General features: G+C 42.3%; 1 protein-coding gene across 2 annotated transcripts in view; it reads right to left on the bottom strand.

Annotated features, from left to right (window-relative positions):
* The window catches only part of TGM6 (transglutaminase 6), a 54,709-nt gene that overhangs the window by 8,674 nt on the left and 22,050 nt on the right, over nucleotides 1-23,985 (bottom strand). For both annotated transcript variants that reach the window (XM_025399234.1, XM_025399235.1), the window contains exons 8-10: nucleotides 22,884-22,987; nucleotides 22,560-22,802; nucleotides 6,454-6,795 (exon numbers count right to left, since the gene is read on the bottom strand). In XM_025399234.1, the coding sequence (XP_025255019.1) occupies nucleotides 6,454-6,795; nucleotides 22,560-22,802; nucleotides 22,884-22,987 (689 nt within the window). The remainder of the gene's footprint in view (nucleotides 1-6,453; nucleotides 6,796-22,559; nucleotides 22,803-22,883; nucleotides 22,988-23,985) is intronic.

The following is a 23,985-nucleotide window of genomic DNA, read 5'->3' as shown; positions in this document are numbered from 1 at the left end:
ACTTTGCCTGTGGTCCATAAAGGAACAACGAAGCCAGGATGATATCACATCTGTTTATAGCATGGTTTACTGAATATTTTAGGCCAACTGTTGAGACCTACTGATCAGAAAAGAAGATTCTTGTCAAAGTATTACTGCTCATTGACAATGCACCTAATCACTCAAGAACTCTGATGGAGGTGTACAATGAGATTAATGTTATTTTCATGCCTGTTAACATAACATCCATTCTGCAGACCATGAAGCAAGGAGTAATTTTAATTTTCAAGTCTTTTTATTTAAGAAATACATTTCATAAAGCCATAGCTGCCATAGATAGTGATTCCTTTAATGGATCTGGGCAAATTCAATTGAAAACCTTCTGGAAAAGATTCACCATTCTAGACATCATTAAGTATATTCATGATTCATGGGAGGAGGTAAAAATATCAACATTAATAGGAGTTGGAAAGAAGTTGATTCCAACTCTTATGGATGACTTTGAGGGATTCAGGATTTCAGTGCAGGAAGTCACTGATGATGTGGTGGAAATAGCAAGAGAATTAGAGTGCAACCTAAAGATGTGACTAAATTGCTCCATCTGATGGTAAAACTTGAACAGTTGAAGAGCTGCTTCTTATGTGTGAGCAAAGAAAGTGTTTTTCAAAGATGGAATCTATTCCTGGTGAAGATGCTCTAAACATTGTTGAAACGGCAACAAAAGATTTTGAATATTACATAAACTTAGTTGATAAAGCAGTGGCAGGGTTTGAGAGGATTGACTCCAGATTTGAAAGAAGTTCTACTGTAAGTAAAATGCCGTCAAGCACCATCACATACTACAGAGAAATCCTTCGTGAAAGGAAGAAAGTCATTCAGTGTGGCAAACTTTATTGTTGTCTTATTTTAAGAAATTGCCACAACCACCCCAACCTTTGGCAACCACTACCCTGATCAGTTAGCAGCCATCAACATTGAGGCAAGACCTTCCACCAGCAAAAATACTATGACTCAGTGAAGGTTCAGATTTTTAGCTTTTATTTATTTATTTTTTTTATATTTATTTATTTATTTATTTATTTATTTTATTTATTTTTTTTTTTTGAGAAAGAGTCTCCCTTTGTTACCCAGGCTGGAGTGCAGTGGCAGGATCTCAGCTCACTGCAGCCTTGACTTCCCGGGCTCAAGTGAGCCTCTCGCCTTGCTTCTGAGTAGTTGAGCAACAGGTGTGTACCACCATGCCTGGCTAATTTTTTTGTTTTCTTTCTTTTTTTTTGTAGAGATGGGGTTTCACCATGTTGCCCAGGCTGGTCTTGAGCTCTTTAGCTCAAGTGACCCTTCGCCTCAGCCTCCCAAAGTTCTGGGATTACAGGTATGCACCACCTGTGCCTGGCCCCAATTGTTAGCATTTTATAGCCATAAAGTATTTTGAAATTAAGGTCCACATTTTTTAAAAAAGGAATAGTGTTATTGTACACTTTATAGACTATAGTATAATATAAACATAACTTTTATATGCTCTGGGAAACCAAAACATTATTTGACTTGCTTTATTGCAATATTCCTATTATTGTGGTGGTCTGGAACCAAACCCGCAATATCTCTGAGGTATGCCTGTGGATCAATAGAATAGAAAAGAGTTCAGAAATAGACCTGCACAAATATAGTCAGTTGATCTTTGACAAAGTAGCAAATGAAATACAGTGGAGAAAAGATAGTCAACAAATGGTGCTGAAGCAACTGGATATCCACATGGGGAAAAGAAAATCTAGACAAAGGACTTACATTCTTTACAAAATTTACTAAACTGAATCATTGACCTAAATGTAAAATGCAAAACTACAGAACTCTTAAAGATAACATGGGAGAAAAATCTGGATGACCTGAGATTGGTAATAATTTTTTTTTTTTTTGAGACGGAGTCTTGCTCTATTGCCCAGGTTGGAGTGCAGTGGCATGATTTTGGCTCACTGCAACCTCCACCTCCCGGGTTCAAGCGATTCTCCTGCCTCAGCCTCCCGAGTAGCTGGGATTACAGGCACTCACCACCATGCCCAGCTAATTTTTGTATTTTTAGTAGAGATGGGGTTTTACCATGTTGGTCAGGCTGGTCTCAAACTCCTGATCTCAAGTGATTCACCTGCTTCAGCCTCCCAAAGTGCTGGGATTACAGGCGTGAGCCACCGTGTCCAGCCGGTAATAATTTTTTTTTGATACAGTACCAAAGGCATGGTCCATGAAAGAAAAAATTGATAAGTTGGACTTTATTAAAACCAAAAACTTTGCTCTGCAAAAACACTGTGAAGAGACTGAGAGGACACAGACTGAGAGAAAATATTTGCAAAAGACATCAGATAAAAGACTGTTACCCAAAATACTCAAAGACCTTTCAAAAACCAGCAATGAGAAAATGAACAACCCAATTAAAACACGGGCAAAAGATCTGTACACCTCACCAAAGAAGAGATACAGATGTCAAATAAGTATATGAAAAGATGCTCAATGTCATATGTCATTAGTGAATAGTAAACTCTGATATACTATTTATTACACACCTATTACAATATCAATAATCCAAAACACACAACGCCATCTGCTGCATAGAATAGGGAACAACAGGAATTCTCATATATCCCTGGTGGGAATTCAAAAGGATACAGCCACTTGGGAAGACAGTTTGTCAGTTTCTTACCAAACTAAACATATTCTTACCATAAGATCCAGCAAGTGTGCTCCTTGGTATTTATTTAAAGAATTAAAAATTCGGGCCTGGTGCGGTGGCTCATGCCTGTCATCCCAGCACTTTGGGAGGCTGAGGCAAGTGGATCATGAGGTCAGGAGATCAAGACCATCCTGGCCAACATGCCGAAACCTTGTCTCTACTAAAAATACAAAAATTAGCTAGGTGTGGTGGTGTGTGCCCGTAATTCCAGCTACTCGGGAGGCTGAGGCAGGAGAATGGCTTGAACCCGGGAGGTGGAGATTGCAGTGACCAAGATCTTGCCACTGCACTCTAGCCTGGTGACAGAGTGAGACTCTGTCTCAAAAAAAAAAAAAAAAAAAAGGAATTAAAAACTCAAGCCCACACAAAAACCTGCATAAGGATGTTTACAGCAGCTTTATTCATTATTGCCAAAACTAGGAATCAACCAAGATGTCCTTAAGTAGGTGAATGGATAAACTGTGTACATCCATATAATGGAATACTATTTTGCAATAAGAAGAAATGACCTATCAAGACACAAAAACCATAAGGGATCCTTAAATACATATTGCTAAGCGAAAGAAGCCTGTCTGAAAAAGCTTAATTATACTGTATGATTTCAACTAGACGACATTATGGAACAGGCAAAAGTGTGGAGACACTGAAAAAATCAGTGGTTACTGGGGCTTCAGGCAAGGGAAGCAGGGATGAATAGGTGGAACATGGGGATATTGGAAAAGGGGTGAAACTATTCTGTATGATAGTGGAATATTAGATACATGCCATTATACATTTGTCAAAAGCCATAGAATGCACAACACAGAGTGAACCCTAATGTAAACTATGAATTTTAGTTAATAATACTGTGTCAATATTGGCTCATTAATTGTAACAAATGTACCACACCAAAGCAAGATGTTAATAACAGGAGAGGTGTGGTGGTGGGCAGGGATATGGGAACTCTCTGTACTTCCCACTGAAAGTTTTCTGAAAACCTAAAACTACTTAAAAACCCAATAATTAAAAAAATTATAGGTTTTAATAGTCTATCATTTGGCCAAAGAGTTTCACTTTTCTTTTTAGACGGAGTCTTGCTCTGTCGCCCAGGCTGGAGTGCAGTGGCGAGATCTCGGCTCACTGCAAGCTCCTCCTCCCGGGTTCACGCCATTCTCCTGCCTCAGCCTCCCGAGTAGCTGGGACTACAGGCACCCGCCGCCACACCCGGCTACTTTTTTTGTAGTTTTAGTAGAGACAGGGTTTCACCGTGTTAGCCAGGATGGTCTTGATCTCCCAATCTCGTGATCCGCCCACCTCGGCCTCCCAAAATGCTGGGATTACAGGCATGAGCCACCGTGCCCCACCCAAGAATTTCACTTTTGTGATATAGTCTAACAAAAGTCCAAAATCCAGAGGAAAAAAAATGATTTCTTTTTGCATCAAAATGTTTACTTGCTTGCCTGACACTCTGTAGATAAATTAAACAAAAGTTTAGTTTTATTTTTAATAGCAATAAGCTGATAACTACCTAAAAGAAGAGAAAAGATAGGTCACCATGTATTTATTTAAAGATCTATTAAATTTTATTTAAACATCCATTAAAATGGTGTTTGTGAGGAGCTCATAAAAATATTTAAAATACAATGTAATATGAAAAGAGCAGGGCATTAATGACTATTTGCAATCTTTAACTAGAACTGTTTTTCAAAAAGCAAACAGGCATTAAAAATTTGGAAGTAAAATACATTAACAGTTTGTAGGTGGGTGGCAGAATCATAGGTGATTTTTCTCTTTTGCTTTCCAAATTTTTATGAATATGTATTACTTTTAATATGAAAAAAATTGCTAAAAGCCAGAGGGAAGTGTATGTTAATTAAAATTTTATGATGAAGTGTTATTTTGTGATTTAGACTTTGTGAAAAATAAATGACAAAAAAAGCTAAAGAAGTGTGACACCTCCTTCATACATTTTCACACCCTGTGAAAATCCACAAGCTTCACTTACCAGAAACTGGCCCAGAGCAACAACTTCTTTGTTTAATTGAATCCTTAGAGTTCAGAAAGTATGTGAAAGGAGAGGGAGGCAAAGGAGAGATAGAGATACAGAGATAGACTGAGAGACAGAGAGAGAGGAGAGATAGAGAGACAGACAGGCGAAAAAGCCAAAAGGACAGAGACAGAGAGAGAGACAGGGAAGGAGAGACAGATGGAGAGGGAGACACAGGCAAAAAGACAGACTAGGAAAAAAGTGCAAGAATAATCAAAGAGGACACATTTAATAAATCATCCATGAAGTGCTATGTGTTCCAGGATCACGAAAAAAATCCTTTAACCTCAGCCTCCTGGGTTCAAGTGAGTCTCCTGCCTCAGCCTCCTGAGTAGCTGGGACTACAGGCGTGTGCCATCACGCCAGGCTAATTTTTTGTATTTTTAGTAGAGACGAGGTTTCACTGTGTTAGCCAGGATGGTTTCGATTTCCTGACCTCGTGATCTACCCGCCTTGGCCTCCCAAAGTGCTGGGATTACAGGCGTGAGCCACCGCGCCTGACTTCGATATATTTTTTAAGAAGCAGTTGGAATAAGGTCAGTTAAAAAAATACAAAAACCTTTAAAAAGACTGAAGCCATTCTCTTCTGCTATGAAATACTAAGGATAAATTTTAGGCAAATGTACCATTAGGCGTGTTGAGCATATTTGGTGTGGGCTCTGACCATTCCATAACCTGCAGTCAAGCAATTGCATCAGCTGAGTAAATGTGCACTGTGGTCAACATCCCCGGCCTTGAACCCTGGCTTTGCCCCTTGCTGGCCTTGGTCAGGAGTGTGTCTGTCATGCCAGACTGCCTGGATTTGGGTCCTGCAACTATGCACACTGACTGTGTGACTCTGAACTCATGATTCCACCTTTCTTGGTGTGAGTCTTCTCCTTTCAAAGATGGAGCTAGCACTAGCACCACGCACAAGGTGGCTGGAGGGATTATGCTGTCACATGCAGAATTCTTGGGACAGGGCTTGGCACATGTAAGCACTTAATAAACATCTGTGGCCTGGCTCAAGCCTGTCCTCCCAGTACTTTGGGAGGCCAAGGCGGGCAGATCACTTGAGTCCAGCCTGGGCAACATCGCGGAACCCCTTCTCTACTAAAAATACAAAAATTATCTGGGTGTGGTGGTGCATGCCTGAAGTCCCAGCTACTCAGGAGGCTGAGGCAAGAGAATCCCTTGAATCTGGGAGGTGGAGGTTGCAGTGAGCTAAGATCACACCACTTCACTCCAACCTGGGTGAGAGAGCAACACTCTGTCTCAAAAAAAATCGAAAACCAAAACAAAGAAAACCATCTGTTACCAGTCCAGCCCTCTCCCACAGATCATCTGGAGCCAAATGGGCTCCAGAATTTTTTTTTTTTTTTTTGGATTTTAGAAAAGTAATGCATGGCATATTCCATACATGCTGAAATACCCCCAGCCTGTATTTATTTGGTGTGTAAATATTCATTCTAATTAAAACAAATAGAAACTATAAATCACATCTTCATCAGATTGCCACCAGATGCATGTGGACTTGTATTACTGTTATTATTGTTTTGCCCCTCCGAGTCTCAGTTTTCTCATCTGTAAAGTGGGGACAAGAGGCAAGGCACTGAGCACAATGCTCAGGAATGTCCCCTTCCTTCCTGGGGATGAATGCAGATCCTGGGAAATACCCCCGACCTCCACAACCCTCCTGAAAAAGGAGGTGGCTTGGCCTGATTCCACCAAGCCAGGGTACACTTACCTTCTTGTCGTCCCAGCCTCACGGCGTGGGATTCATGCAGGATCTCTGCCACCGGCTTGCGGGTGTAGAGGATGGTGGCACCGCTCAGGTTGACCCTCACCTGCTGGACCCGGGAGGTGAGGTTGGCCAAGCACAGGGCCAGTCTCAGGTCGTGGCCCAGCATGGGAGGCTCTAGCAGCTTGAATTTGCCAGTGATGCTGGGCTTGGTGGTGGGCTCTAGGAGGTCATCATGCCAGAGACAGTGCCCCCCAGCCCTGCGGATCCAGGTTCTCCTTCCAGAGGCTTTCACGCTGAACAACCTCTTCACTGCCTTGCTGTACACCTGCCTCTCTTTCCGGGACCCTGCAGGGCATCACACAACATCAGCAGCAGGCACCCCCTTGCTCCTTTAATTTACCACGGCTCCTGGAAGTCAAACTGGCAGTTCAAGAGCCATATGCACAGCGGTGCCACATGCCTTGTGTTGGATTCTCTATGTAAATAAAATTTTAAATCCGTTGCCAACAACTTCAGGTCAGGAAATTTCACATAAAAATGCAAATTTCCAGCTTCTCTGACAGCTGGGTCAAAAGCCTCATATAGTAATGATAGCTAGCACTTTTGCAGATTTGCTATGTGTACTATAGCACTTGGTGCTGTGTTTTTTTTCTCTAGGAGGTACTACAGAGGTATTATTATGACCTACATTTAACAGACGAGGAAGCCAAGACACAGAGAAAGAAGTAAAGTAACTCCTCAATCACACAGCTTATGTGTTAAGTGGGGGAGCTGGGACTTGAACCAGGCAGTAAAGCTCCAAATTCCATTTATGCTCCCTTACCACTCTCTACATGGCAATAATGGTCTTGAGGCAGGAGGCGGGACTTGACTCCGGAGTTGGGGCTCAAACTCAGGGCTAGATTAAAGATGAATGGAAACAGGGAGGAGGCAAAAGTACTTCTCTATAAGACACGCCCACCAGTGCTATCGCAACACCCAGAACCTACTACCCCTTTTCAAGGCAATCACCTGGAAGTTCCACCCTTTTCCTAAAAGTTTCTGCATAATCTGCCCTTTAATTTGCACATAATTAAAACTGAGTATAAATATGACTACAAAACTGTAGGGTATAACAACTTCATTCTTTTGCATGTGGATATACAGCGGTTCCAACACCATTTGCTGAAAAGACTATTTTTATTCTTTCTCCATTGAATTGTCTTGACACTCTTGTAGAAATCAATTGAACATAATTATAAGGGCTCATTTTTGGACTCTCAGTTCAATTGCTTTGATTTGTATGTCCATTCTCATGCCAATATCACACCGTCTGAGTTTCTGTATATTTGTAGTACTTTTTGTCTGTCTGTTTTTGAGACAGGATCTCACTCTGTCACCCAGAGCTGCTATGCTGGGCATACTGCCTATGTGGTAGCCCTGGCCCACAAGGAGCATCACCTTCGCTGTTGCTGCACACTGCTCCTTTAAGAAAAGTTGCTAACACCACTGGCACATCCTTGAATTCTTTCCTGGGTGATGCCAGGAACCCTCCTGGGCTAAGCCTGCATGCCCTAAATCAGTGTAGAGTTGAGCAATAGCAGCGCCCCCTAGAGGGAACGTACTCTCTGGTTGTCCATGATCTTCACCCCGTAATTCTCACTCACAGGGTTCTATCTGTGGGGCTCCTGTAGACATGTGAGTTTAGGGCCCCCGATACACCACTTTCCCCGCTGCTAGCACAGACCTCTCTTTTGAGCTCCAGAACAATACGAAGAACTGGACAGCACCCCCCAGGCGTCCCACAGGTGCCTCAAATCCAACCAAACCCACCAACTGCCCAGCATCATTCCCCATCCCAGCCAATGGTGCAGCCATGAGCCCAGATGTACAAGCCAGAAGCCTGGGGGTGTTCTTGACTCTTCTCTCACCTTCATCACTCACAACAGAGCCCTCACCAGGTCCTGCTGAACATCCTCCTTAGGCTCTGGAATTTGTCCTCTTCTCTCATCTCTCTTCCCCCATCAGACCACCATACAAACAACCTCACCATGAGGTCAGCGTGTGAATTTTATCACTGTTTTCATTACTCTGTTCCTGCAAGCTTCAGTTTTCCTCTCTGTAAAGTGGGGACAAGAGGCCCACAGGCAAGGCACTGAGCATGACAATCAAGAACGTCCGCTCCCTTCCTGGGAATGTAGGATCCATCCCGTTCCAGTTCTATTTCCACTCTGATGATTCCAAAATCCAATTCTGGTGGTTCCCCTTCCCTACCTGAAACCTGCGGCATGTGGTCTTCACACCACTCTCCCCAAAAGGTACCCTGATACTGTGTGACCCTGGACAGATCACTTGGTGATTGCTTGGTGTTGCTGTGGACACCAAGGTTCTTTAACACTCCATGTTTTATTATTTAAATGTATGTGAACTCTGCTACTGCACAATATATTTTTTACTATGAAAATGTTTCATTTCCCTGCCAAAGAATTTAATGCCACCTTCTCATGGAGGCCTTCTCTGACCACCTGATTTTTTTAAACAACTTTATTGAGATACAATTCCATGACATACAATTCACCCATTTTAAGAGTGCAATTCAATGTTTCTTAGTATGTTCACAGAACTGTGCACCCATCACCACAATCTAATTTTTGAACGTTTTGGTCACTTCCCCTAAAAAAATTCTGTAACCATCAGGAGTCACTTCCCATTCCTCCCCACCCCAACCCCAGCCCTAGGCAACCACTACTTTAATTCACAATTTGCCTATTCTGGACATTTCATATAAAGGGAATCATACAACATGGGGTCTTTTGTGAAATTTTTTCCACTTAACATAATGTTTTCAAGGTTTGTTCATGTTGTAGCATGTATCAGTACTGAATTCCTTTTCATTTCTGACTAGGATTCCATCAGATGGATATACATTTTATTTATCATTGATGGGTACTTGGGCTGTTTCTACTTTTTATCTATTTTAAATAATGTTTCTATAAATATTCATGTAAAGTTTTTGTGTGGGTGTTTGTTTTCATTTCTCTTGGACATGTAGCTGGGAGTGCAATTGCCGGGTCACAGTAACACCACGTTTAACATTTTGAGAAACTGTCAAAGTGTTTCCCAAAGTGGCTGCGCAATTGTAAATTCCCACCAGCAATGTATGAGTGTTTCAATTTCTCCACATCTTCACCAACACTAATTGTCTGTCTTTTTGATGACAGTAGATCTAGTGGATGTGAAGTGGCATCTCATTGTGGTTTTGACATGCATGTTCCTAATGACTTAATGATGTTAAGCATCTTTTTCTGTGCTTATTGGCCATTTATATATGGTCCTTGGGGAGATGTTCATTCACTTCCTTTGCCATGTTAAAATTGGATTATTTATTTATTTATTTTGTAGAGATGGAGTCTTGCTATGTTGCCCAGCTGGTCTTGAACTCCTAACCTCAAGTGCTCCTCCTGCCTTGGCCTCTCAAGGTAATAGGATGGGCCAAGCATGGTGACTCATGCCTGTAATCCTAGCACCTTGAGAGGCCAAGGCAGGGGAAACACTTGGCCTTTCCAGTGCTCTTAAATTATTTTTTTAATGGTTGAGTTTTAAGAGTTACATATATATATATATATATATATATATATATATATATTTTTTTTTTCCCTAGGTAAGAGTACTTTATCCATTCAATACATGATTTGCAAATATTCTCTCCTATTCCATGGGCTATCTTTCCACTTTCCTGATGGTACTGTTTGCAGGACAAGTTTCTAACTTTGATAAAGTCCAATTTTCTCCCTTGTTACTTGTGCTTTTGGTGTTGTATCTGAAAAGGCTTGGTCTAATCCAAGATTATGAAGATTTACTCCTACATTTTCTTCCAAAAATTTTATAGTTTTAGCTCTAACATATAAGTCTATAAAGCATTTTGAGGAATTTTTGTGTATCGTGTGAGATAGGAGGCCAACTTCATTCTTTTTCTTTTCCTTTTTAAAATTTTTCATGTGACCAGTGGGGTATAACAACTTCATTCTTTTGCATGTGGATATACAGTGGTCCCAACACCATTAGCTGAAAAGACTATTCTTATTCTTTCTCCATTGAATTGTCTTGACACTCTTGTAGAATCAATTGAACATAATTTTTAGGGCTTATTTTTGGACTCTCAGTTCAATTTCTTTGATCTATATGTCCATTCTCATGCCAGTATCACACTGTCGGGGTAACTGTATATTTGTTGTAATTTTTGTTTGTCTGTTTATTGTTGAGACAGAATCTCACTCTGTCACCCAGGCTGGAGTACAGTGGTACAATCATGGCTCATTGCAACCGCAACCTCCCAGGCTCAAGCAATCCTCCCACCTCAGCCTCCTGAGTAGCTGGTAGCCATGCCACCACACTCTGCTAATTTTTAAAATTTTTTGTAGAGATGAGGTCTTCCATGTTGCCCAGCTGGCCTGAAAGGAGATTTCCTGACCTGGAGGGAGTCTCCTGACTTAGCGTCCTAAAGTGCTGGGATCACAGACATAAGCCACCATGCCTGGCTGCAGTAAGTTTTGAATTTGGGAAGTATGTGCCCTCCAACTTCTTTTTCAAGACTGTTTGGGCTATTTGGGGTCCCCTTACGTTTCCAAATGAATTTAATGATCAGGTTGCTAATTTTGGGGAAAAAACTCAACTGTAACTTTGATAGGATTTTGTCGAGTCTGTAGATCAATTTTGAGAGTCTTGCAATTTTAACAATATAAACCCTTTCAATCCGAAAATGGGATGCCTTTTCATTTATTTATATCATTAATTTCTTTCAACAATGTTTTGTAGTTTTAGCATATAAGTCTTGCTCTTCTTTTGTTGAATTTATTCCTAAGTATTTTATTCTTTTTGATACTATTGTAAACGGATTTATTTTCTTAATTTCATTTTTGGATTATTCATTGCTAGTATCTAGAAATATGATTAATTTTTATATATTGATCTTGTGTTCTGCAAACTTGCTGAACTTGTTTATCATTTCTAATAGCTTTTTAATGGATTCCTTAGGATTTTATATATACAAGATTATGTTGTGTGCAAATAGAAATAGTTTTATATCTTTCTAATTTGGAAATTTCTCTATTTCCATTTCTTCTTTCTCTCCCTCTCTCCCTCCCTCTCTTCTTTTCTCTTCTTTCTTTTTATTTTAAAAATTGTGATAAAATACACATAACATAAAATTTACCATCTTAACCATTTTTAATTGTACACTTCAGTGTCATTAAGTACATTCTTATTGTTGTGTAACCATCACTGCCATCTATCCAGAGCTCTTTTCATCTTGATTGAAACTCTGTACCTATTAAACAATAATGCCCATTCTCCCCAGATCTTAGCTCCTGGCAACCACCATTCTACTTTCTGTCTCTATGAGTCTGTCTACTCTAGGTACTTCATAGATATAAGCAGCATCATAGAATATTTGTTCTTTTATGTCTGACTTATTTCACTTAGCATAATGTCCTCAAGTTTCATCTGTGTTCCAGCATTTGCTGGTATTTTCTTTCTTTTTAAGGCTAAATAATATTCCATTGTATGTATATACCACATTTTGTTTGTTCATTCATTCAATGATGGACACTTGGGTTGCTTTCACCTTTTGGCCATTTTGATGAGATTGGGTGCATTCAGGGTGGTATGGCCGTAGATGTTTTGGCTACTTTGAATAATGCTGCTCTGAACATGGGTGTACAAATATCTCTTCAAGGTCCTGCTTTCAATTCTTTTGGGTATATACCCAGAAGTTAAATTGCTGTATTGTATGATAATTCTATTTTTGATATTTTGAGAAATAGCCATATTATTTTCCACAGTGGCAGCACCATTTTACATTCTCAACTCCCACCAATTCCACTCTCTCCACATTCCTTCCAACACTTTTTTTATTTGATAGTAGCCATCTTAGTAGATATGAGGTGGTACTTCATTGCGGATTTAATTTGCATTTCCCTAAAGATCAGTGATTTTGAACATCTTTTTATGTGTTTATTGGACATTTGTATATCTTCTCTGGAGAATGGCTACTCAAGCCCTTTGCCTATTTTTAAATTAAGTTATTTGGTTTTTGTTGTTGAGTTACAGGAGTTTTTAATATATTCTGGATAGTAGTCCCCTATCAGAAATATGATTTGCAAATATTTCCTCTCATTCTCTGAACTGCCTTTTCATTCTCTTGAATGTATCCTTCGATGAACTGACATTTTAAATTTTGATGTAGTCCAATTTATATATTTTTTGTTGTTGCCTATGCTTTTGGCAACATATTCAAGACATCAGTGCCAAATCCAACATCATGAAATTTTTCTCCTATGTTTTTTTCTAAGAGTTTTATAATTTTAGCTCTCACGTTTAGACCTTTGATTTATTTTCAGTTAATTTTTCTATATAATGCAAGAGTCTAACTTCAGTCTTTTGTACATAGATATCCAGTTTTCCCAACACAATTTTTAAAAAGATATCTATTTCTTTTTCTTGCTTAATTTCCTTGGTTAGCACTTCCATCAAAATGATGAATAATGTGGCAAAAGAGGATATCTTGGTCTTGCCCTTGATTTTGGGGTGCAAGTGTTCAACCTTTCACTATTAAATATCATTTTAGCTGTGGCTTTTTTATGGGTGACTACTTCTATTCTTAATTTGCTGAGTGTTTTTTCTTTTTAATCATAAAGGGGTATGAGAATTTGTCAAATGATTTTTCTGCATCTATTGAGATGATCATGTGGTTTTGTCCTTTTTTCTATTGATACAGTGTATTATATTAGCTGATTTTCAATGTTAAACCCATCTTGCATTACTGGGATAAATCCCACTTACTCATAGCATATAATCTTTTTTATATGTTGCTGAATTCAGTTTATCAGTCAACTGAATTCATTTCATATTCATGAATTTTTGCTTTCATTATTGATTTTTGCTTTCACATTCATAAGGGAGATAGATATATAGTTTTCTTTTCTTCTGACGTTGTCATCTGGTTTTGGTATCAGGATAATACTGACTTCATAGAATGAGTTGAGAAGTATTCCCTCATTTTCTAATTTTTGGAATAATTCATGAATAATTGATATTAGTTCTTTTAATATTTGGTAGAATTCACCAGTGACATAATCTGGGCCTGATTATTTCTTTTTTTTTTTTTTTTTTTTTTTTTGTGTTTGAGGCGGAGTCTTCACTCTGTCCCCCAGGCTGGAGTGCAGTGGCACCATCTCGGCTCACTGCAAGCTCCGCCTCCCGGGTTCGCGCCATTCTCCTGCCTCAGCCTCCCGAGTAGCTGGGATTACAGGCGCCCCGCCACCGCGCCCGGCTAATTCTTTGTATTTTAGTAGAGACGGGGTTTCACCTTGTTAGCCAGGATGGTCTCGATCTCCTGACCTCGTGATCCTCCCGCCTCGGCCTCCCAAAGTGCAGGGATTACAGGCGTGAGCCACCGCGCCCGGCCTGGCCTGATTATTTCTTTGTGGGAAGTTTTCATATTAGTAGTTCAGTATGAACTGTTACTAGTTCTTTACTTGTTGTGAATCTATTCAGATTTTCTATTTCTTTTTCAGATAGTTTTGGTAAGTTGTGTCTTTCTAGAAATTTACCCATTTAATCTAAAGTTATCTAATATATTGTCATACAGTTGCTCATAGTATCCCCTAATAAACTGTCATTAATTATAGCAATTCTGACTCCAAATGTGTGTGGGGTTTTCATACTAACCAATTCTCCAACTCTCTGGACACCAACTGGGTCTCCTTCCATTCCATTCCATTCCATTCCATTCCATTCCATTCCATTCCATTCCATTCACTAACTACCTGGAGTTAGCATCAGACTCCACAGGTTTAAAGGCTCAGTCCCACAAGACTGAGACTTCAGACTCCAGTCACAAGTATTGGTTACCCAGGGTTACTCACACTTCTGTCTAACTTTGCTACAGATTTGGGGTTATCACAACTGCCCATAGCCTTAGGTTTGATAATTTGTTAGCATGGTTCACAGAACTCAGAAAAACAGTTCAGAGTTTCATTACACAGGCATGACTGATTAAATCATAGGCATTTGGTGATTAACTCAATCTTCAGCCTCTCTCCCCTCCCTGGAGGTCAGAGGTGGGGTTTAAAGTCCCAAATCCCTAATCATGTCTTGATTTTTCAGGCAACCAGCCCCATGCTGAAAGTGATCTAGGTGCACATAGTCATCTCACTAACATACTACAGCTGATGCTCTTCTCATTCTGAAGACTCCAAGGGTTTTAGGAGCTGTGTGTCAGGAACTGGGGATGATAACCAAATACTTTTCTTTAAAAACCACATTCTTTATAATTCTTTTCATTTTTGTAGGGTTGGTAGTGATGTCCTCTCTAATTTTAGTAATTTGATTCTTCTCTTAGTCTAGCTAAAGGTTTATCAATTTTGTCAATCTTTTCAAAGAATCAACTGGTTTTGTTGATTTTCTTTAATGATTTTTCTGCTCTTTATTTCATTTACATTTATTTCCACTTTAATCTTTCTTGTTTTCTCTTTCTGCTTTTTTAGGGGTTTACTTTGCTCTTCTTTTTCTAGGTTTGTTTGTTTGTTTGTTTGTTTTTTGTTTTTTTTTAGACAGAGTTGTTTTTTTTTGTGGCCCAGGCTGGAGTGCAGGGGCCTGATCTAGGCTCACTGCAACCTCCGCCTCCCGGGTTCAAGTGATTCTCCTGCCTCAGCCTCCCGAGTAGCTGGGACTACAGGTGCATGCCCCCATACCCAAATAATTTTTGCATTTTTAGTAGAGACAGGGTTTCCTAATGTTGGCCAGGCTAGTCTCGAACTCCTGACCTCAGGTAATCTGTCCACCTCAGTCTCCCAAAGTGTTGGGATTATAGGTGTGAGCCATTTTTGTAGGTTCTTAAGGTAGAAGATTAGGCTATTGGTTTGAAATCTTTCTTCTTTAATATAGGTTTTTATGGCTATAAATTTCCCTCTGTGTACTGCTTTAGCTGCATCTTATAAATTTGGGCACATTGTGTTTTCATTTTCTTTCACTGCAAAGTATTTTCTAATTTGACTTGTGATTTTTCCTTTGGCTCATTGGATATTTAGATGTATGTGTTGTTTAATTTTCACATATTATAAATGTATCAAATTATTTTCTGATACTGATTTCTAATTGAATTCTATTGCAATAAGATTATACACTTTGTATGATTTCAATCTTCTTGAGTTTACGGAGGCTTATTTTATGGCTGAACATATGGTCAATTCTAGATAATGCTACCCTTGTACTTTCCAAGAATGTGTATATGTTGCTGCTATAATGTGGAATCTTCTATAGGTGTCTGTTAGTGTCCACCTGATTTTAAATGACAAATGCTCGCTTCCTCTCAACCAGTCCCTAAACTCTTTCCTTTCTTTATTTTCCCCCAGAATACTTATCACTAACTGAAATACTAGTCGTTTTACTTATTTGTTTACTTTTACCTGCCCCACTAGAATGTCAGCTTCTTTAAGATAAAGATCGTATGCATTTTGCTCACTGGTTGGCTGGCGCCCGGTAAGTGCTCAATAAACACATGCTAATAGAAAACAATGTGAAAATGTAGCTTACATGTCCTGTAGCTTCACATAAGCCAGTCCTACAATCAACAAAGCAAGGCCCTTTTTGATACAGCTCAAACTCCTTATGACATTAAAAGCCCTTCATATGTTGTTGGCCCCAATTCATTCATTCCATGGATCTGTACTGAGCACTTACTATGCGGTTGATGCTGCTGTAGGGGTTGGGGATAAAGCAGTGAACAAAACAGTCAGGCTCCCCGCCATCCTAGAACTCTCAGTCTAGGAGAGTTCTAGGTAGACAATAAAGATTCAAGCAAACATTAAGTTGTGATATGTGCTTAGAAGGAAGTCAATAGGGTGCTGAGACCCCTGGCCAGGCAAAAGTTTGGGGTGAAGTCAGCAGGTCCTTCCCAGGCAAAGAAAGCGTCTTGTGCCAAGTCCTTTAGGTATAAAAGAGCTGCTAATGACCTTTCCCTCTTGCTGTTACCTGAACAAGCACTGTCCTCCCTGCTGCTGTAACCTGATCATTCTGTACCTCGGCAGCCTGACCTCATCACACTGCATTGGGGTTATCTGCTTTCCTGTGCTTCCTGTCCACCCTCCCACCTGGTATTTGGGGGTGCCCACTAAATGCAAGAAGGGAGGAGAGAGAAAGGCACAGCAGAAAGGCAGAGAGCAGAATGGCTGGGAGACAGATAGAGAGTGTGGAAGGAAAGTGTCCTGGGCTGGTCACAGGGTCTCTGCATCAACCTCTCAGCAGCTGTAGCCCCACAGCCACTGCACTCACTATTTCCTGTCTGCTTGGCCATCCAGGCCCTGGGCAGCAGGTGCTTGGTCTTCCCACACAGGCTGCAGTCAGTTGAACAATGTCCTCCTCAACAATATGCCCAAGTCCTAACTCCTGGTATGTGTGAATATAATCTATGAATAGGATTTTTGAAGATATAATTCAAGATCTTGGGATAAGATCATCCTGGATTTAGGGTAGGTTCTAAATCCAATGACTTTTGTCCTTGTAAGAGAAAGGAGATAGGAATTTGAAACACATAGGAGGAAAGAAGGCCATGAGAAGGTGGAGGCAGAGATAGGAGTGATGTGACTACAGGCCAAGGAATGCCTGAGCCACCAGAAGTTAGAAGAGTCAAGGAAAGAATCTCTCCTAGAGCCTCTGGATGGAGCATGGCCCAGCCAGCACCTTGACTTTGGACTTCTGGCCTCCAGACTGTGACATAATAAATTTCTGATGTTTTAAGTCACCCAAGTTTGTGGTAATTTATTATGGCAGGCCCAGGAAACTAATACACAGGACCAGAAGCTGAAGGCTGGACAGGTGCACCAGCCTTGCTTCCCTGTTGGCTGCTGGTACCAGCCTTACCAACTAAGATCTTGACTTTGTATTTTCTTTGCTTGGAAGGTTCATTCTCTGTTTGCTTAGTCTCCAGGCTATCTTAGGAGTATGGGCAAAGCACGTTGTACCCAGGGGCTCTGAATCTTTGTGCTCTAGCATGTGTCCTGGTTCCACAGAGAGCAAGGGCTCATGACTCAGAGAGGCACAAGCCCCTGTCATTTCATCTGTAGAATACTGCTCATGCAAGTCAAGGATGTCTTGGCTTCCATGAGCAGTATTGCCCAGCATGAGTCTGGAATCCGGCTGGACCCTGTCTTCCTGGAATGCCTTCTCAACCTTTCATCTCCTGGCTGAATCTTACTCCCTTCAGCATTCCCTCCCATAGGCTGCTTTTCCTGATACCTTCTGCCCTGGCTGAGTTAGAGACTCCTCCCCTCTGCTCCTTTAGCCTCTGGACACCCCAGTACAGTGGCAGTCACTCTGAATTGTTCCGTGTTGTCAGCTCACCATGTGGTGTGTTCTCTGGGGACCTCTCTTTGTCCCCTTGCCTCTGAATCATGCCTGGCACTCAGGAGGCTCTCTACTTTGGGAGCACATGAAAAAAGCCTAGCGTGGTGTATGGCACACCGAGGCCACTCAGCGAAGAGGGGCAGTCTAGCATAGCGAGGAGGGCAGAGGCCCTGAGACTAGACTGCCTCATTAGAACTCCAGCTCCTCTGGGGCTTTGAAAACTTGGAGAAGTTACTTAACCTCCCTGTGCCTCAGTTTGATTATCCATAAAATGACTTTTTTATTTTTTAAGATGGAGTCTCGCTCTGTAGGCTGGGGTGTAGTGACGTAATCTTGGCTCACTGCAACCTCCGCCTCCTGAGATCAAGCAATTCTCTTGCTTCAGCCTCCCAAGCAGCTGGGACTACAGGCAACCACCACCGCGCCCTGCTAATTTTTGTATTTTTAATAGAGATGGGGTTTCGCCATGTTAGCTAGGCTAGTCTTGAACTCCTGACCTCAGGTGATCTACCCACTGTGACCTCCCAAAGTGCTGGGATTACAGGTGTGAGCCACCACGCCTGGTTCATAAAACGATTTTAAAATAAATATTAAGGCCGGGCGTGGTGGCTCAAGCCTGTAATGCCATCACTTTGGGAAGCTGAGACGGGTGAATCACGAGGTCAGGAGATCAAGACCATCCTGGCTAACACGGTGAAACCCCGTCTCTACTAAAAAATACAAAAAAAAAAAAAAACTAGCCGGGCGACGTGGCGGGCGCCTGTAGTTCCAGCTACTTGGGAGGCTGAGGCAGAATGGCATAAACCTGGGAGGTGGAGCTTGCAGTGAGCTGAGATCCAGCCACTGTACTCCAACCTGGGCAGCAGAGCGAGACTCCGTCTCAAAAAAACAATAAAAACAATAAAAAATAAAATAAAATAAATGCTAAATGAAGTAATGCATGGACATTGCTTACCATTGTGCTTAGCAAGTTCTAGATACTATTATTATTATTTTTGTTAACCTAGATGTGAAATCACGTTGCCCACAGTAGGTGGTCAATAAATAGTAAACAATAGTATAATTAAACAGTGGCAGTGCAGTGCAGAGTGAGGAGCATGGGCTCTGGATTCTGCAGGGGAGTTCTCCCTTACTAGCTATGTTCTCTGGCTGGGTCAACTTGCCTCTCTGTACCTCTGTCTTCTCCTCTGTAAAATAAACGCTGTATCTGTGTCTCACTTAAAAGCTCATGGTAAGGGCTTTGTAAACATTTGTTACATAAAATAACTACATAACTTGTGGAAATGGCCAGCCCACAGCAGGCGCTCAGTGACAGTGATTGCCATCACTGTCATCATGTAACAGGATGTTAATTTCTCCTGTGGCTTTTTTTTTTTTTTGAGATGGAGTTTTGCTCTTGTTGCCCAGGCTGGAGCACAGTGGCACGATCTTGGCTCACTGCAACCTCTGCCCCCCAAGTTCAAGCGATTCTCCTGCCGCAGCTTCCCAAGTAGCTGGGAATACAGGCATGTGCCACCATGCCTGGCTAATTTTGTATTTTTAGTAGAGATGGGGTTTCGCCATGTTGGCCAGGCTGGTCTAGAACTCCAGACCTCAGGTGATCTGCCTGCCTCGGCCTCCCAAAGTGCTGGGATTACAGGTACGAGCCACTGCACCCAGCTGGTCATGGTTAAATCTTAGGACAAAAGACCCACAGATCTCATGTTTTTTTGTTTTGTTTTGTTTGTTTGTTTTGTTTTGTTTTGTTCTTTTGAGACTGGGACTCACTGTGTTGCTCAGGCTGGAGTGCAGTGGCACAATCTTGTATCACTGCAACCTCTGCTTCCCAGAATCAAGCAATCCTCCCACTGGAGCCTCCTGAGTAGCTGGGACTACAGGCACATGCCACCATGCCTGGCTAATTCTTTTGTATTTTTTGTAGAGATGGGGTTTTGCCATGTTGCCCAGGCTAGACCCCTCATTCTAAGTTCCAGAAGCTCCCAGCAGAAGGGACCCAGCCATCAATCTGTAGGTCTTATCAGAGAGGTGCCAGCTCAGAAGAGGCCTTACCACATACTCCCCTCATCCATAGCCCACCCCAAGACAGTAAGAAGATGGCTAAAGTGGAAGATGTCTTTGACAGTCAAGAAAGTGCCATGTTCCTGAAGATAGGAGCTAAAGTGTGAGTTGGGGGTGTGTGTAGGTGTTTAAAAGAATCAGCGTTAAGGTTTGGGGGTATCTTCAGCAAGAAATGACTGGCTGATCAAGATTGTGGGTGCCTACAGAAAGGGAAGTTGGTATTCCCCTCCCTGTGGGAGATCTGTTCATCCCGTCTTACTTACTAAGCCGTGTACTACGTGAGCAGGGAGAAGAGAACTGAAGAGAGACAGCAGGTGGGAGACAGCCAGTCAAGACTGCTCCTCCTACCCACAAGTGTCAGGTTTCAGTTCCCAGCCTTGGAGTGGGAGACAGTGGAAGTTAGGGTGGGGCACCACAGCCTTGTAAAACCTCGGCAGAACTTGGGGACAAAAGTCACCATGCATCAGAAAGAAGCCCAAATAGCACAAGAAATCAGCAGTGTCTACAGGAACAGCACAGGAATTAGCCTTGATGGCAGCAGGTTGTGATGGAGCCACCATCTGTCCTCAGCAAGCATAGATAGGAAACTAGGGCAGCAGTACCCGCCCACTTAGTCGGCACTGAATCCTCACCCAGTTAAGACAAAGGCATCTGCTCTCTTCTCTCCTCTTTTTCTCCCCCTTAGCCTAACAGTGCTCTCAGCATTGGTAGCACACTAGAGACCACCTGGGAGCTTTAAAAAGTCCCAATGCCAGAACCACATCCTGTAGAGACTATGATTCAATTAGTCAGGGGTGCAATCTGGACTGCTGAGGTAGATTTAAAATTGCCATAATGCCTTGCAACTTCCCACCCCTTGAATCTAGATTGGGCTCATGAATTGCTTTGACCAATAGAATGTGGCAGAAATGACATGGTGCACATTCTGAGCCAGGCCTCTAGAAACTTCACAGCTTCATCTCTCACCTTCTGGGAATGTTGCTGCTGTTGGGACAATAGCAAGGGCTGGCCTGTTGGGACAAGAGAGGCCAAGTGGGAACACAGACCCAGCCATCTCAGCAGTCCCATGTGACAGACATATGTGAGATCCCAGCCAACACCACCTGGAGATGAACCATCCCAGCTGAGCACAGCCCAAATTGCTGACCCACAGAAGTGACCACATAAGTAATTATTGTTTAAGATACATAACTGAAACAGCTCCCTGGATAATTCAAATGTGCAACCAGGGGTCGGGTGCAGTGGCTCACATCTATAATCCCACCACTTTGGGAGGCCGAGGTGGGCAGATCACCTGAGGTCAGGAGTTCAAGGGCAACCTGCCCAACATGGTGAAACCCCATGTCTACTAAAAATACAAAAATTAGCCGGGCATGGTGGTGGGCTCCTGTAATCCCAGCTACTTGGGAGGATGAGGCAGAAAAATCGTTTGAACCCAAGAGGCGTAGGTTGCAGTGAGTTGAGATCATATCATTGCATTCCAGTCTGGGCAACAAGAGGGAGACTCCATCTCAAAGGAAAAAAAAATGTGCAACCAGAGCTGTAAAATATGATGCTAGAGAGTAGAAAAGGGAGGTGAGGAGGTGTTCAGAGCAGACTGTGTCTCCTCTTTAGCAATCTTCCAGGGTCATTGCTGTAGCTTGTGCTCAGGGCACAGGAGGAGACAGGGTCTAATTCAAGTTTGAGCTTGAAGTCGTAATTACTTGGTGACATGGCTTTAACAAGCAGAAATGGTTGAAAATATGTTAATCAGATCATAACATTGCTAAGGAAACTGTTACACAGTGGGAAAGGGAGATTTTTAAAGTGTATAGTTGGAAGCAGCTGTAAGAAAAAATACAACTGTTTTGTTTTTGTAGCCTAACAAGTAAGGGCTCTTCAATAAACCAGTGGCCATAAATTGGTATCATGGCACAGGCCCTGGCAGATGCTAAACAGGAGATGGTATTATTATTAGTCTGAATTGGGCCTGTGCCATGCATTTGTCCTAGGTGTTCAATAAATAATACCTGCTACTATCACCATTATTACTAGTAGTGATTATTATTGTATGTGAACATACCTAATGCAGTGCCTGGTATATGGCAAGTGTTCAAGGAAATGTAGCTATTATTATTACATATGGGAAATCTTTTTTTTTTTTTTTTTTTTTTTGAGACGGAGTCTTGCTCTGTCGCCCGGGCTGGAGTGCAGTGGCCGGATCTCAGCTCACTGCAAGCTCCGCCTCCCAGGTTTACGGCATTCTCCTGCCTCAGCCTCCTGTGTAGCTGGGACTACAGGCGCCCGCCACCTCGCCCAGCTAGTTTTTTTGTATTTTTTTAGTAGAGACGGAGTTTCACCGTGTTAGCCAGGATGGTCTCGATCTCCTGACCTCGTGATCCGCCCGTCTCGGCCTCCCAAAGTGCTGGGATTACAGGCTTGAGCCACCGCGCCCGGCGGGAAATCTTCTAAGGCAGAAGAAGTGCTTAGCAAACAGAGGAAGTTATTAATGTAGCCTAAATAAAGGCACTTGGCTCAGAGCACAGAGACAATGTGCATGGAAGCTGCTGTCAGCATCATATACCTGGGGCGGGGCCTGACCCCAGGCTACCCGCAGTGGGATCTCTGCAGCACATGGGCCATCCTGGGGAAGGTAATAAAGGTAATAAAGGCTGCCATGTGGCCCTTACCTTCCGGATACTTGTAGAGGTCGGTGATGTCCACGCGGGAGTCGCTGCCTACTGCCTTGGTGCTGATGCATCTCCCAATCTTCTTTGTGTTCGAGTATACACGCTCTCGGCTCTCATCCTCATGCCACAGCCAGGTGATGTAGTCGGCGTTGACCTCCGCAAACACGAAGGGGCCATCGTGGGCCAGGTGCACATCGCCCTCGCGGATGGCAGTGACTGAGGCTGGGCCGCACCGGAACACACCTGGGCAGGAGGGGTGGGCCTGAGCAGCATGGGTAAGGAAAAAGCAGGGATCTGGAACCTACCCCACCCAGTTGAGCATACCTTCACTCTCCTCCTGGGGGGTGGCATCCAGAACCTGCCAGCCATTGTAAGAGGGGCCTAGGTCCTGCCGGGCAAACCAGCTCTCATTCCAGACATGGAAATTCCTGTCACAGAGAGAGGATGGGTGAAGCTGCCTAGAGTGAGGGCACAGGAAGGGAAGATCCTACTGAAAGGCAGGCCCTGGGCGCCCTACTCTGCACAAGAACTGTGGCTGCATCTTGTGAATCATTCATTCAACCACACTAATGAGCACACGGCATTCATATATGTTTGTATATATGTGTATGTGTGTATATAGATGTGTATGTATATTTATCAAGAACCTGTTGTTCAAGGTACTGCAACTAAGACAGAAGATCCTTACTCTCCTGCTGCTTACATTCTAACAAAGGAGACAGGCAAAGCTAAGTCAGCAGATAAAGAAATGCAAGTGACAATAAATATTATGAAGATAAAGAGGGGCTTGAGCTAGAGAACAACCCCTATAGACCTACTCTAGGTAAATGACATTGAAGATGAGACTTAAGTGAGGAAGAATAAGCTATAGGAAGAGTGAAGGAATAATATTCCAGGCAGAAGGAACAGCATGTGCAAAGGTCCTGAGTGAGACGAGAAAAAGCCTAGTGTGTTCAAGGAACAGAAAGTATTTAAGTATCTCTGGGATATGGCCAGCAGAGAGGGTAGGTAGGGTTCTGATTATGCAGAGCTCTATAGACCCTGGTAATTCCAGCCTTATTTTTAATTCCCTGTGTTAAAGATGAGAATATGAGTAGGAAACAAGATATCACTTGCTCAAGGTCTTGCAGAAAGAAAGGAGCAGAGAGAAACCTGATTCCTGGTTTGCCTGTCTTGGCATCTTTACAGCCGGCCTCAGAACTCCTCTTTGGCAGGCAACTGTCTTTTTTGGGGGAAAGTATCTTGATTAGCATTTGGGGATTAAAAGTGGGACCCTGATAACCTGGGTGATGACAGAGTCCTCAACATCAAAATGAAGTGTCTGTGCTTTCTGCATGAAGAAAAGAGAAGAATGTGAGTATTTTGGGCTTCCAGGGAATTAAGAGAACCAAAAAAGAGGAGAGACCAAGGGGAGCAGAGATGGGCT

The sequence above is a fragment of the Theropithecus gelada genome, chromosome 10 (assembly GCF_003255815.1).
Source record: "Theropithecus gelada isolate Dixy chromosome 10, Tgel_1.0, whole genome shotgun sequence".
Lineage (NCBI taxonomy): Eukaryota > Metazoa > Chordata > Mammalia > Primates > Cercopithecidae > Theropithecus > Theropithecus gelada.
The sequence above is the reverse complement of the archived record's forward strand: the minus strand, read 5'-3'. Positions and strand labels throughout refer to the sequence as shown.